Below are 15,417 nucleotides of genomic sequence, written 5' to 3' on the forward strand. Positions count from 1 at the left end.
CTTGGCTTAGTGATTACACTTTGGGTTTCTCTTCTCAGAGATTACTGAATTCAGATGCTTTCATTTGCATGGTATGTTAAATTTTTGGCTGCAAATAAAGAAACAGAAAAGTCCTTCTGACATCATACTTAACATTTGTCTTCATTGTCAATACCGATTACTTGGGCAGTATTACTCTGTTCTTTTTGAGAGGTTTGTATGTGCAAGTTGACTGATATGTCTATCTGCATTACAAGTGACTGCATTTGAATGGTATTTAAGTAGCTATAAGTACTGTTCTAGATGCACTGAAAATGTGTATGAATGTATGTTTTTTTTTGTTACACTAGGTTATTGGAAACTATAAAGTGAACGTCTAAATTTGAGCTGATGAGAGAGTGCCAACATGAATTTGTAAAGGGAAGGTTATGTCTAATGAACTTAATTGATTTTTTTTGATAATGTAACTCCAATAATAAAGCAATATCTATTGATGTAGACTTTAAGATGTTAAACCTGTTCTACCTTTCAACAAGATCTTGTCTGATCCTGTCTAACACTTGCATGCCTAATCCTGTTTTCCAATTCTTTTGTATACAAAAATATTTTGAATGTAAGATTTGTCAGTGTATAGAAAACAGACAGTAAACAAAATGGTCATGTCCATTAATAGGAATTATAATAGGAAAAATAGTACCATTGTTGAAAATAGGGGAAAGGGTTTAACTAAATAATTAGCTGTTCAATGAAACAAATTCAAAGGACGAAACAAAAGAAGTTGTTCAGTACAGTGCACAGTACTCAATTTTTGTCTACATAGAAGATTACTGTATGTCTAACTAGTTAATGTTTTTGGAGAGGTTCCTGGGAAATTCAAAATAACAAGGCTTTGGACAAAATCTTATGACATACTCGAAAGGAAGTGGGTTCCAAGGGGAAGATGCATGTTGGATCCCACCTTCTGACTCTTGACTTTTTTTTTCTCTCCAGTCCTGATGAGGGGTCTTGATATTCAAGATTGTTAGAATTTTAGGTATTAAGCAAATTGAGGAATGTGTGATGTAAGACAGGGCACAGAGTTAAAAGTTCAAATTTAATTGTCATTCAACCATACACAGGAATTCAGTGAAACGAAGGTGTTCCTCTGGTGCTATGGTGCAAAACATAGTACCAACAGTCATGTACAGCACATATAATTATAATAGCAGAAAAACATACAGTTTCAAAAAAAATTATATATAGCCCAAGTCTCTGAGTGTCATGGCTTGCAGATTGATGCCTGTCTTCCCAGGACCAAACATTAGAGGGCAGCCCTGAGGGGAGGTGCCAGCCCCCAACCCAGTACAGAATACAGTGGCACACAGCCAGCTCCAGTGTCTCCTTCATTGGTGACCTCAAGGCAAGATGCCTTGTCTGCACAACAACCGAGGCAACACAGCTCTCTTGCTGTCGGTCTCACCAATGAATCAGTGAATCGGACTCGCAGTTCTCTACATTACCAATGTCCAACAGGGTCTTTCTTGTAATTACAAGAAAAATGACAAAGCCGATTATTTCCACCATGTGTTGGATTGAGCATCGCCTGGGTGGCTAAAGCAGGTGGCAGTCCAGTGTGCAACAATTCTAGTTCCATTACTATCCAGCAACTCGCTGGTAGGGTAGATGTGCCACACCAAAAAAGACAAAGGACAAACAATTGCACCTTTGCTTGGACCCAGAGAGGCTGCTGTGTCGAGCATGCTGCCACCTTACTGAGTAATGGAGCAGATATGAGGATAAAAATTGTTGAAAAGTATTTTATGAACATGATGTGCTGTAACCTTACAGGCTGAAGGCCAAGAACCAAGTGTGATTTGGCTGGATTTCTCTTGCAGTCAACATGAACAATTGGCTGAATGATTATACATAACTTTGATTCTGTGAATTTATTAGTGACCCACATATTCAAATTTTACAATTACCTTGTAATTGTGAGAATAAGTAGAAGTGTAAACTTAGAGATACTTAGTGGGAAGAAAGCTGGAAGATTTCATGCAGCTAAATAACAAGTTATTCTACTTTGTACCAAAAGGGAGATCAGTATTAGTTGGAGGAAAGATATGGCAGTCAAAGGAGATCCATTGGTGTTGGTTTATTATTGTCATGAGTACTAGGTACAATGGAAAATGCTTTTGCTTGTGTGTCATCGAGGCAGATCATGCCATGCATAAGTACATTGAGGTAGTAAAATGAAGACGGTAGGTAAACAATAAATTGCACGGACCATTATAAGGTAGGTTAGGAGAACAGGATTCTGATAACAGTGATATAGTAGTTGTCTTTGAGTCTGGTGACAACGTGCTTCAAACTTCTGTATCTTTTGCCTGATGAGAGAGGGACGAAGGGGGAATGACCAGGATGAGAGTGATTGTTGATTGTATTATCCAGTTTCCTGAGGTAGCAGAAAGTTGATAATCAATGGAGGGGAGGCTAGTCTGTGAGATTGACTGGGTTACATTCAAAATCTTTATAATTACTTGCAGTCTTAGGCAGAGCAGTTGCCCTGTTCTGTACTAATTCATCTGGGTAAAGATGCTTTCTGTGTTGCATCTGGAAAAAAATAAATAACTGTAACAATTATTGGGGAAGTAGAGGTGCCGGTATGCCTTCTTGGTTGTAGCATCAACATGGCTGCAGCAGGACAAATTGTTGGTTATGCTTGTACATAGGAAATTGAACCTCTCAACCATATCCACATTCACACCATTAATATCGACAAGCATGTCCAGCCTGCTTCATTTTGCTGAGTAAGGGGGAGGGGGAAGAGAAAATGAGAAAATATTACCTTGACAGCAGGCCACTGGGCTTTCTATCATCTTTTTGTACTCCATCTTGTCATTTGAGGTTCACCCCACTGGTGGTGTCATCTGCAAACTTGCACATGGAGTTAGATCAGAATTTAGCCACACAAGGAGAGTACTGGGTTTATTGTAAATTATTAAGATGCACTATTGATGAGGATAATCATGGAGGTGTTACTGCCCATCCTTACTGATAGCATTCTGTTTCTCAGAAAGTCAAGGATCCAGTTATACATGGGGATGCAGAGTCCTAGGTTTAGGAGTTTGGAGATTAGATTTTTTTGGAATTGCCATGTTGAAGATTTAGAAATGTGTTTGGGGGGGGGGACTCATTGAAATACAAAGTACAAAAAATAATCAAGGCAGCTAATGGGAAAACAGCCATAAGGGGAGATCATTTTCTTTAGAGCTATGATAAGTCCTAGGTAAATTTAGTTCATATACTGGGTACATTGCTTTAAGATATGATGGCTTTGGATGGAGCAGTTGCTGTGTTCTGATTCATTGGGTAAGGATACATCTGTAAAAGTCTGTAACGGTCAATGGCGAGGTTCTGCATTTTCTTAGCTTATGATGTACTTCGAAGTACAACATAAATTTGCTGCAATTTTATAAGAGTTGATCAAATTACATTAAACAATATACTATAGAAAATTTAAAGAGATATATGATTGATCTTTCAAAATAAGTAGAAATTTGGAGAAACTTCCTCTGCTGATGCAGAAATTTTAACTCAAAGTAATATAAACTTCAAATCATGTGAAGGCTGGTAGAAGTGTGGAGCAGAACAACAGCAAAAACTATTTTTATTAATAATAGGACGCCAGTCATGCTGATATCAAATAGTACATTGGTTATGAACGTCTGACTTTTAATATTGTTTAGATCAACAGTCATATTTTGAGTACCAATTAGATTAATTTCAAGTAAAGAATGGCTATGCTAATAAAAATCTTCCTTTATACTTGAAGATATTATTCAGCTGCCTGTTTCTGTAGTTTTCATTATTAAACACTGACAATCAACGGTTCCAAATTCTTTCTTACACAAATTTACCACTGGCAATCCTTGATCATCTCAGAATTATGTTCCTGCAGATTATGAAGACTTTGTGGCCAAATCCTTTTTATTCACCATAGTTATATGCCTTTAATGCAGCCTGGTAGAATTCATTCCTATGAGTAAGAAATAATTAACAATAAAGGTCTTTAAACATTTCTCTACTTGCCTTCAAAATCTTGTAGATATAAGCTGTTGATTGCAGCTTGCCCAAATAATGTTAGCGATAGATTTCTCTTACTTACCACAAAGGACATTGCAATTGCACTTTAATAGGAAGTATTTTGATTTTTTTCCAGCAATGAGACTAGCAATAGCTTACTAAACAAAACCTTAAAACTAGACATACAATTAGTATCGGTTATTTGATATGAACTAATGTTTCTGAGAAATAAATTGTGCAAAAAAATTATTACCATATTATACCACAGATAAATTACGGACTGAACTTCAGTTTCTATCCTGGTAAACCACTGTTTCATGCTATGTATTTTATTTATACCACATGCACAACTGTTGCTTGTATTATTTTGTTGGTGGATATTTGTACACATCAAGACGTGAGTGTTGATCACATTTTCCATTTGAATCTGAGTAAACAACCTTTCTGAGGTGGTCCAATCAGATGAGTGAAAATGGGCAAACTAAATGATTTCTTAATTGAGTACTTACCAATGTAATCCAGACACTCTGGTCATATTTTATCCTTTAGAAGAGTTGGCCTTGTAACCTTAGGGCCAGATTGTGTTGCATTTCTCTTTACAGGGATATCATGAAGCTGATTTTCCTGATTATAGATTGAGTGCTTTCATTAGACAATGATTAAATGTACCTAGTATTTTGTGTTATTTTTAAATTGTCATCCATATTTTATTTCAGCAGAGGCTTGTTTATTGAAAAATGAAATGGGCATGGTTTCCCAAAGCCATTACCCTCAGCTGAAGAGATGTAACAGGACAGAAAGCTCCAGCTGTCAGCTCACATTTGTATCGAAAATGCCTTCATTTTTTTCTCATGATTCACAATAATCACTAGCAAGTATGGTAACTCTTTTCTATTTTCTAAATCTCCCACCATCTTTAGAAGTACTGGCAATACTAGACAATAATGCAATTTTGAAGGGTTTTTGGTAAACTGATGTAAATTTGCTTTTGCTCAGGAGTATCATGACGAGAAAGATTAAGATTTTGTGAGGCAGTAGTTTTGGCAAGAAACAATAAATATAAAATAATTATTTCTGTATTCATTTTGACATTCATTCAGAGTTAGAATTTGTAACTAGTATCTATCATCTTTATCATGTTTCTGTAAGTAAATGTCAAGATGACCATGGTCATTTATAGAACTATTCTAACTGATCCACATCTTAATATAATATTTGAAGAGGTTGGATTGGTGTCTTCATCCTGAGTTAAGTTCTCATCTTGTGCCATTTCATTACAAAGACCACCTAGTCTGATTTTAATTCAGCCCCTACATCCAGTGCTTATTCTGATGAATGAGTATTTTTTTTATTTCCTCAACGTCCTTTTGATTGGCATTTCCCCTGATCAACTCTTTTCACAAACCAGTTCATTCAAACCTACCTCCTGTATCATGTCATCTATTAGCTCAATCATCCATTAGCCCCATCCTTAATTTACATTAGATTTAGATCCAAGTCTCTCTTTAATATTTTTAATTTTATTCTACATGGTCATTTCCTGACTATGTCTTACTCCAGCCTTTTAAAGCCTTGTCTTTGAACTCTCCGTTCTTCTGAGTCTTGTACTAGTATAGTATGGAAGCAGGTTCTTTGGCTAGCACCAGTACATGCCAACCTTTTTGCCCAGCTACACTAATGCTATTTGCTCACATTATAACTGAATCTCGGCCTACTGAAGTTTCTTTATAAATGCTTTTAAATATTGTCTCTGCCACTTTTGCACCCTTCTGTATTATGACTTAGATCTCTTCAATTTCTGAGCATCATTATAAGACCATAAGACAAAGGGGCAGAAGTTGACCATTCGGCCCATCGAGTCTGCTCTGCCATTTTATCATGAGCTGATCCATTCTCCCATTTAGTCCCACTCCCCCGCCTTCTCACCATAACCTTTGATGCCCTGGCTACTCAGATACCTATCAATCTCTGCCTTAAATACACCCAATAACTTGACCTCCAGTCTTGCTCGTGGCATCAGATTCCACAGATTCACAACCCTCTGGCTAAAAAAATTTCTTCGCATCTGTTCTGAATGGGTGCCGTTCAATCCTTCATACCTAGAGTAGGAACTGGGCATGTACAACATTGGGTTTCAATAGTGTTATCAATGTTATCATCCCACTGATGTGATATCTGGAACTGGTTACTGCTTGCTAGTTGCAGGATAGCATTGGCTACAAGGGGTGGGAAAACTCAGTGGCAAGGTCCCGTCTAAGTTATCAGTGGGCTGGGTGTTTTTTGGCAAATGTACCCACAGCACAGTAGTATTCCTGTATTTCACTTAGAGGGAAATAAACATTTTGGCCTGTTATTTGTGGTCTTCAGTGTTTTATTGAAGTTTGTTGCATCACTTTCTGAGCTCCAGGTACTTGTACAGTAATCTCAGCTATACCTGGAAAGTTCTTTGGGGATACCATAAGTGACCCTGAAGTGTAATGAAGCATTGCTGAGGTTCTTTGGACGTTTGCATGGAAGTTGCATCATGTGAGGCAGAGGAGCTCCCACTATTCCAGGTTCAATAGTTTTTCTTCAGCTTATCAGAAATGGGTAATGTACAGTGGCAAATTAACCTTATAGCCTATTATGTCACAGTTAAAGTGAATATTTTGATTACTACATTGTGGGCTTTTTATGTGTAAGCTCTTGAGTGTTACAGCCTGGCAAGGTTTTCTCTTCAGAGTTGTTGTGTTTCCATTCTCCAAACAAAATTATAACATGTATAGACTGATTTTAAACAGGTTTCTGTCAGTACCGTTCTGGTTGTTTCTATTTCCAGAGCACCAACTAATCCAACCAAGTTTAATATCTACTTTTGTTTATGCATGGCAATCTTGTTTTAAGAAATATTAGTTAAATCTGACAAGATTTGTCTTGTATGTACTGAAAATTTTGGGGCAATTGCATGGATTAATACAGACCACAGTATAAATGGAGTGAGATTTTACTCATTTTTGAATTGGGTTGCATTTTGAACTGTTTGGGTCATGTCACTGAATGAAGTGGCTTTTGTTCAACTGTAATTGCAAAAGAACTGAAACATTTTTTTCTAATCACAGCTTACTGTTAAATGGATGCCGCTATGGATTATGAACGGCCAAATGTTGAAACCATCAAATGTGTCGTTGTTGGAGACAATGCTGTAGGAAAGACACGACTTATCTGTGCAAGAGCATGTAATACCACCTTAACCCAGTACCAACTACTATCAACACATGTCCCCACTGTATGGGCTATTGATCAGTATCGTGTTTGTCAGGAGGTAAGAATGTTTTATCAAAAGTATTCTTAATAAAAAAAAATACTCTATGATAAATATTTACTTTCAATTAGTTTTACAAATCCAGAGAATCCACAAGACTTTTTTTCCTGCAAAATATATGAACAATAGGGTGGACAGAATAGCATGGAAATATCTTTACTTGTTTCTAAAAGTAATGCTCTTCTAAACACAATTTTAATGAAAACTAATATATTCTGTAATAGCACACAAATAATTTTGTGTGAAATAAATTCAACTTTGGATTCAAATTAGGAAAACGACATGAAATTTAGACTCCTTTGGAACCCTTTGGAAATCCTGAAATAAAGGGTTTTTTAAATTACGTAGTTTAAAGAGTTTATTTTATGGGCAAAGGTTAAAAATTGCAGATGATGGAAATTGGAAATTATCAGGTGAAAGTTTAGAAGAGGCAATGAAATGTTTTGCTCTGTTTCTGACTACTGGATCTAGCATTTTGTATTTTCATTAATGAATATTTTAAGACTTGTTTAAAGTGCAACTTCCAGCAAAATGATTTGATAATTTAATTCTTATGTATTATTTGAAAATACTTAAGAGATTTAACCAAAACTTTCCAGCTACCTTGAGATTTTCATTTTAAACATTGCTCATTCTTATTAATAAGTTGCACTGTTTTGTTAAAATTATACAAACTGAGAAATATATTTTAACATTATTAGTATGTTATTTGCTTGTGTAGTGTGTTTCATGTCTATATGGAAATGTAAGATGATTTTTAGCTAGTCCCAGTGACAGAAATGTAATATACTTAAGTTTGATGACAAATCTCATAATAGAGTGAAAAATTAAATGTCCAATTATACTAAATGTTGATCGTTTAGGTCCTTGAACGTTCCCGTGATGTTGTAGATGAAGTTAGTATATCACTTAGACTGTGGGACACGTTTGGTGACCACCATAAGGACAGGCGTTTTGCATATGGCAGGTAAGAACAAAATGGGAAGAAAGCCACAAACAAAACATGTACTTGTATACGTGAAATAAATTCTTCAATCACAGTTGGTTTATCAAAAAGATTGTGTTGCATTTAGGAGTGATTTTGCTACATGAGTAAGATGGGTGTTGTACAATTAAGCATGATATACTAATACCAACATTCCTACACTGAATTCAAGTTTGGTCAGCTTGGTAGTGAAATATAAACAATGTTACATAATCTGAAATCAGATTTATAGTTTTTTTTTGGAAACAATATTTAAGTTGGCTTAAGTTAGATGCTGCAGATTGAATATAAAAAGTTTGTGATTAGTGTAGAATAGTTGATTGATACCAAAGCTAAAAGGCCTTTTCAAGACCAGGACAAAATTATTAGCAAATTTTAGGGTTGGTAATAGTATATGCAACCATTATATGCAGTAGCTATTTATTGGGGCAGACAGAATCCTTTATTTCTTCATTATAGACCCTATTTTGCTGGCAGCATTATCCAATAATAGTTGTAAGCATTTTTGTCAGGTAAGTTTGTAAATAGTGCTAGTGCATGGAATGCAAAGCAATGATTTCCTTTTATTTGTGTCCCTTAATTACATAATCATGTTTTGAAATGAGTTCATTGGGGATGTTTTACAGTTAAAATAGAAAGGTATTATAAGTGTAATCAGAACCAAATGCAAAAGAAATACCAGTTACATAATTCAATATTTTAAATCTGAATTTTGTACAGCTGGAATTTTAGTACATGTTGTCGGTTCTCCAAACATTGACCTAGTTTGCATTTTTGCAGATATTTAATAGTCAACAGCTGAAAAAGAGTAAAAAGCTTAATGTTTAGGTTAGAATCCCTTCATCAGATTAAAATAGGCGAGGCCTTTACTAAGGAAATATTCGAGGGTAGATTTGGTGATTACAAGATAAATATTGTTAAGCTTGCTGGTGTGCTAGGGTTATCTGCTCATGCAGTGAAAACGAACTGACATAGGAAAGGACCCTTGTGAAATACTAACTATCTGAGAATGGCTTAAAATTTGAAGTTCCAAAGTTCAATTTATCAAACCAGGAGAATGCAAAAGTAAGAACTACCTGTGATTTAATGAAATGGAAATAGTCCTTTTGAGCTGCAGGAAATTACCTCTACAGTCTTCTGCCAGGTTAACACTGCACAGAGCACTGAGAGGTTCAAAAGATTGGAGATGTTGGAGGGGAATGACGAATGAAATTTTAAAAAGTTATATAGCTATTAAAAACAAATGCTGGAAATACACAGCTAGTAGAAGCTGCAGAAGGAACGCAGTTAGTACTTCAGGTCAGTGGTGGTTCATATAAATTAATTTAGATGCCAATCTGTAAAACTGAAATAATTCTTAAGTTGCTTATGATTATTTAATTAAATGTATTAGTATCAAAAATGGAGGCCTCTCTTCTCTTGAATTTTTTTTTTAAAACTGGAGCTACAAGTGTATATTATTAGTTAGTTGTTTCTGTCCATCTGTTGTCAGTCTGCTTCCATGTAGTTCCCCCTGTAAACTAAAGATGGAACCATCTGGGCTGTGACTTCTGCAGAGCTGCTGGGAACAGCTGCTAGCTGATAGGGGCTGTGTTTCTCAGAGCTGGGTTTTCATGATGGCTTTTGCTTGCATTATACTTCCTATCTAACATCTCAATAAAATGTGACCTTTACTTATAGTTGAGAGGTTAAATTTAATAAGATCAGTCAACCATTTGGAATTAATTTGTTTTTTTTTTAAAAAGTATGCAGACTGCAACTCTGTGCTGTGACTAAAGTAATCGAGAATTTATATAGATTCCTATCTGAATAGGTTATTACAGAATGCCATTTCTCAAAATCATGGGAATGCAGGAGACTGGATAATGAGTTCCATGTGAGATCCAGACTATGAGCCATATCTCTTAACAATTCATTCCTTAAAACTGTTGCCACTGTTTATGGACTATGCCATGAGTTCATTTGGACGAATAACACTAAATGTAAGAAACTGTCCTCGTCTCTCCAAGTTACCAGCAAAATTCTTCCCTCTCTGTACGTGGGTTCTAATTCTACACCCTCCCCCCACTGCACTCTTTTTAGCATATTGGCATTTAGTAGATAAAGTTACAAAACATATTTTTGCCTTTTTTTAAAATTTCCTTCTCCTTATGACATTGACTCCTTTCTGATACAGATTGTAGTTTTTTTCAACCTAATCAACATAAACCAAATTTCCCATGGAACAGTTGTGAATATACTTGTCAATAATATGGGATAAACATGGTGGATTGACATGGGTCCAAATTCAGTAGATCTCAGTTTAGTAGCAGAATATTTATTTAAATAGAACATGGTGCGTCAAGATACACCTACTAGACTTGAATTACAACCTAAGGGAGTTCCTGTGTTCAGTACTGAAAGGATAGTACACTGAGAGGCTTATTTTTTTGTTTAGTAAAACATAACAAAGCTCTTTTAAGCCATTTTAGAAGGATATTATGGCCATTATGTAAACCTCAAATATGACCATCAAAGAAAGAGGAATAATGTGCAATTTTAATTTCCCTTTCAGGGTGTCATTAGATCCCACTTAGCAGCCAATGCAGTGCTTCTGAAGTTAAATCACAATCGCAAAGAGTGAATCAAGAGACATGCCATAGAGCTAGAATAGTATTAAGCTAAGCAGTTAAATTGTTTTCAGGAAACCACAAACTGCTGGATGATGTAAGCAGGCCAAACAGGATCTTTTAGGGAAAGGAATTGTCAACAATTTGCATCAATGAGAGTGGAAGAGGGTAGATAACTGGTGTAAAGAGGAGAGTGTGATGAGTGAGTTTTGGGCCAATAATGGACTGATGAAAATGGGCAGAAGGAGCATCAATGGGGGAGGAGTGACTTGGGAGACAGAGACTTACAGAGGCAGATGGGTGAAGTGAGCAAGTAGACAAAGAAAATGAGGAAATAAGATCAATGAAGCCAAGAGGGGAAGGGTGAATGTGGAGACAGAGACTAGAGGTTGGTTGCAAAAGTCTACCAGTGCTGGAATCTGATAAGTAAAGAACTTGATAATGGGAACCTTTACGGAGGGATAAAGCTTTATTTGTCACACTTACATCAAAACATACAATGAAATACATCGTTTTGTGACAAATGAAATCAGCAAGGATTGTGCTGGGCAGCCTGCAAATGTTGCCATGCTTCCAACGCCAATGTAGTATCCACACAACTCACTAACCCTAACCATGTGTCTCTGGAATGTGGGAGGAAACCAGAACACATGAAAGAAACCCATGTGGTCATGGGGAGAATGTACGAACTTGATGCAGAGAGTGGTGGGAAACAAATACTAATCTTACATAGTTGGGGCTATAAAGCGATGCACCAACTGCTATGTTGATGATGGAACCACCTGGGGGAGGAGATCCTGTGGGTTGAAGTATGTGGCTGGTAGGTGGATGTGACTGACAGGGTGGGAGATGGTGATGCAGATGGGTGATGGTCATTTAGGGAGCATAGGAAAGGAAGAAAACATGGGAGGACCAGAAGGAAAGGGAGCACTATAGTAGGTAAAAGTTTCCTGAAACTGGAAAATTCAATTATGTAGACTACCTAGGTGGAATTTGAAGCGTTGCTCGGGATGGTACATCATCATCCTTCATTACTGCCATCTGTAACAGGATCCCATCACCAGCCGAATCTTCTCCTCCCCACACTTTTCTAACTCATATAGGGGGCCATTCACTCCATGACTTCCTGATCTGCTCATGCCTCTCAACCCTTTTTTGATCCCTAGCACCTTGCCCTCAATTGAAGGAGGTGCAACACTCTTTCCTACACCACCTCCCTCGTCACCATCCAGGGGCATAAACAGTTCTTCCAGGTGAGGCAAAGATTCATGTACACTTCCTCCATCATCCACTGAAGCTACTGCATTCACTGCTCCTAATATGACCTCAGATTTTTTTGGTGAAAACAAGGGTAGGGTAGGCAGTTGGCTTACAGAGCACCTCAGTTTTGTCTACAGTGACCACCTTGAGCTTAAAGTTGCATGCCATTCAGCTTCCTTTCTCATTCCCCACACCAATGTATCTGTCCATGGCTCTCTGGCCTTCTCTTCTGCCAGAGTGAAGCCAGGCACAAATCCTCCCTTCAAGTTGATTGCTACATATACAAAAAGGTGCTGTGAAGCCTTTTGTGCAGCTTCCTTGAATATCACTTGACTTCTACTGGCCTGCAAGCTTTTAATTGAATTGCTTACTATAAATAAGCTGGGATACAATCTGCAGTCCACAAAATGGAAATAAGAGGATTCAGTCATATGCCTCTGATTTAAAGAGTTTGGATGCTAGCCCAAAATCGTTGATAAAAATATCAACAGTGAATTTGTTTCCTGGCTGCAGATAACCAAGTGTGTGACTGACATCCTCAGGAAATGAACCTAAAGCAAAAACTGAGATACATTTAGATTGTCAATGATGAAAGCAACTGAGGTTAAAAGTTGCCAGTGATTGTTTAATGCATCAAATTTATCTAAGCTAAAATCACCTCATCATTGCTCTGTCATGAGCATTTAGTAATGGGTGACTGATATTTTCTTGAGCTATATACATAATAAGCATAACCTCTTTAATATTACTAACAATTGAGTCTGAATATTGTAGTATTGTAGAAACAGTAGTGCACAGATTTATAGTACATAGTGTAAAGTCGGCCTCTACCGACATTTCATTTTTCTGATCACCCATTTCAGCTTAATGTAAACATACCTTGCAGGGGACACTAAAGTTTCAGATGAGTCAATGTCATATGATACCCATTTTCTCTTATTTTCTAGAAATAAGCATTTTTCTTGTCCAATGACTGAACTAATTACTCATATAAAACTTCAAAGCTTATTGCCAGGAGGTTACAATTGTGAAGAAGGTGCATTGTTCAGGTGTGGTGATAAAAGTTATGATAAAGGAGAGAAAAAGGTAACTCTGTACTGAAGGTCATTGTTATGTTTTAAAAAGTCAGTTCCAGTCAATGAAAAGTGAAATTAGTAGAGATTCCATTCTTATACAGATTTTAAAGTTCGAAAGTTTTTCATGTTCCGTGTTGGTAATTACAGTTGACCATTCCACTTTTAGCAGGAAATGTAGGATACTGATTTTTCACTGGATGCTTAAGATAAGTTCTTACTGTTTGTTTATTTTCTCGTGGACTTTTCAGTATTAAGGGTCCACTCAACTTATTAATGAGATTAAAAAAAACATGAATCTAAGCAAGCCCAAAGTAAGCAATGTGAAATATACTTTGGAACTTGCAATAATCCAGACAATCCAGACAATGTCTAAGCAAAATCTGGTTCTCTGAAATTGTGCTGTTTCTTATTTTAATTAGAACCTTCTGAATGTAACTCCTTTTGTGATAAATTCACAGAAAATGGTTCAGTTTAACAAAATAAAAGTATTACATACATCTGACTTTAGTGATCTGGTCTAGCTCTGTTGTGATGTTGAACAAGTGTTCTGTATTGGGAAGCAGAATGGTCATAACCAAAAATGGCATCGGTGCACATTGCTCCATCACATTCGCTGGTTACTGAGGAAAATTTTGACAGATTTCTATCAGTTGCCTGCAGTTCCATGACAATGGGTTGCTTCATATTATAGGTCAACCACTGAAACTAGAAGGCTCACTTTGGGTTATGGTCTCTTTACTGTTCACTTCACAGGCAACATTCAGCAGAAGATGTATACATATTTTCTTTCCTTTGTTTTTCCTTAGAATTATTTTTCAGATTGGTTTTTCTAAATATTACCCTCCCAGCTCCGTTAAATCTTTTAGAATTAACACATTGCATGAATTTATTCTAAACTATAAGCTATCTGGCTGTCATTTTGTCAACAATCTTCAAGCATTTTGTCCATAGTTTTGGTCATAGTTTCTTCTAATTCATGGGCATATATTAATGGCAATCATAGATTTAATGAATCATCGTGCCTGTGCGTTTTCTAGAGTTTTGGAAAAGAAACATTCAAAACAATATTAAAGAGATTGTATTCTTGGTTGGATTGGGAAGTACTTGATTATTTACACCTGAAATTTTCAGCACAATTAATCAGAGTAAAAACAGTACACTTTAGTAGCCTTCAGTAACAATAGCAAGCACACAGCAGTCAGAAGTATTGTAGAGCATCCTAGTTCAATACTTATCAAAATATATCCTTTGCCAGATCCTTAGGTGAGCATCTGCTATTGAACGCTAATTTTTTTTCCCATCTCCTTCACTCTCCAGTGCTGTGAATTTTCTAAGTAAGTTTGACAATTTTATGTTGAAAGATGCCTTTTTATGAGGTTTCCTGATCACTGGAAAATGAATTGCACCTTAATTAAGCATCAAATTTCAGGAATGTTCCTACAGCACCTGTGTAGGCAAGTGTTGAGCATTGGTCATAGTTAATCTATTAAGTTGTTGTTCGATACATTTTTGCCTTTATGTTCAAGATAATTGACATGGAAAGTACAGATTTAAAAAATAAATGTTCAAACTGTTCTTGAATATCTCTTTAAGGCATTGAAATTATAGAGATTCCTTTAAAAGCTAAAAGATTTTCTTTTGGGCATTATATCCAATTTTATAACATTTGATTAGGATTGATTGGCTTATAGCATAATTATTATTTTATTTCACTGAAAAGTACTGAACTAAAACTTTTCAAGCTAGTCGAAGATTGAGGCACAAATGGAGCCAGAGATATCAAAATAACCTTAATGTAGAAGGTATTTTTTCAAACTAAAAATAATGGAACATTAACTATTCATCTTTCAAACCAAAAAATATAATCAAAACATTTGTTTTTATTAACGTTTGTACAGAGAATGAGACCCAAAGTAAATACTGCCTCCGGAAAACTAACTCATACCAGCATTGTGGACATAGCACATGAGGTAATGTAGCAAAGTTAGTTCTGGTACTGCCAGGAGGAAGTGCATGACTGTGTTTCAGTATTATTTTCTGCTCATGTGCGATATGCCACCAATTTTGCATGGAAGGAAATGTTGTGTATTGCTCAAAGAAAAATGTGGATGATCTAAAGAATGAAATGAAGAACTGTGCACAATC

General features: G+C 36.2%; 1 protein-coding gene across 13 annotated transcripts in view; it reads left to right on the top strand.

The window, feature by feature from the left end:
- The window catches only part of rhobtb1 (Rho related BTB domain containing 1), an 82,482-nt gene that overhangs the window by 16,364 nt on the left and 50,701 nt on the right, over window positions 1-15,417 (top strand). For 4 of the 13 annotated variants that reach the window (XM_072239198.1, XM_072239205.1, XM_072239209.1 and 1 more), the window contains 4 exons: window positions 4,758-4,916; window positions 6,449-6,596; window positions 7,140-7,342; window positions 8,206-8,309. In XM_072239198.1, coding sequence (XP_072095299.1) covers window positions 7,151-7,342; window positions 8,206-8,309 — 296 coding nt within the window. In that variant the 5' untranslated portion in view covers window positions 4,758-4,916; window positions 6,449-6,596; window positions 7,140-7,150. Of the gene's footprint in view, window positions 1-4,757; window positions 4,922-4,957; window positions 6,597-7,139; window positions 7,343-8,205; window positions 8,310-15,170; window positions 15,243-15,417 lie in introns of those variants that run through there. The other 9 variants (XM_072239207.1, XM_072239201.1, XM_072239200.1 and 6 more) reach the window with 8 other exon arrangements.

Source organism: Mobula birostris, chromosome 21 (assembly GCF_030028105.1).
Source record: "Mobula birostris isolate sMobBir1 chromosome 21, sMobBir1.hap1, whole genome shotgun sequence".
Lineage (NCBI taxonomy): Eukaryota > Metazoa > Chordata > Chondrichthyes > Myliobatiformes > Myliobatidae > Mobula > Mobula birostris.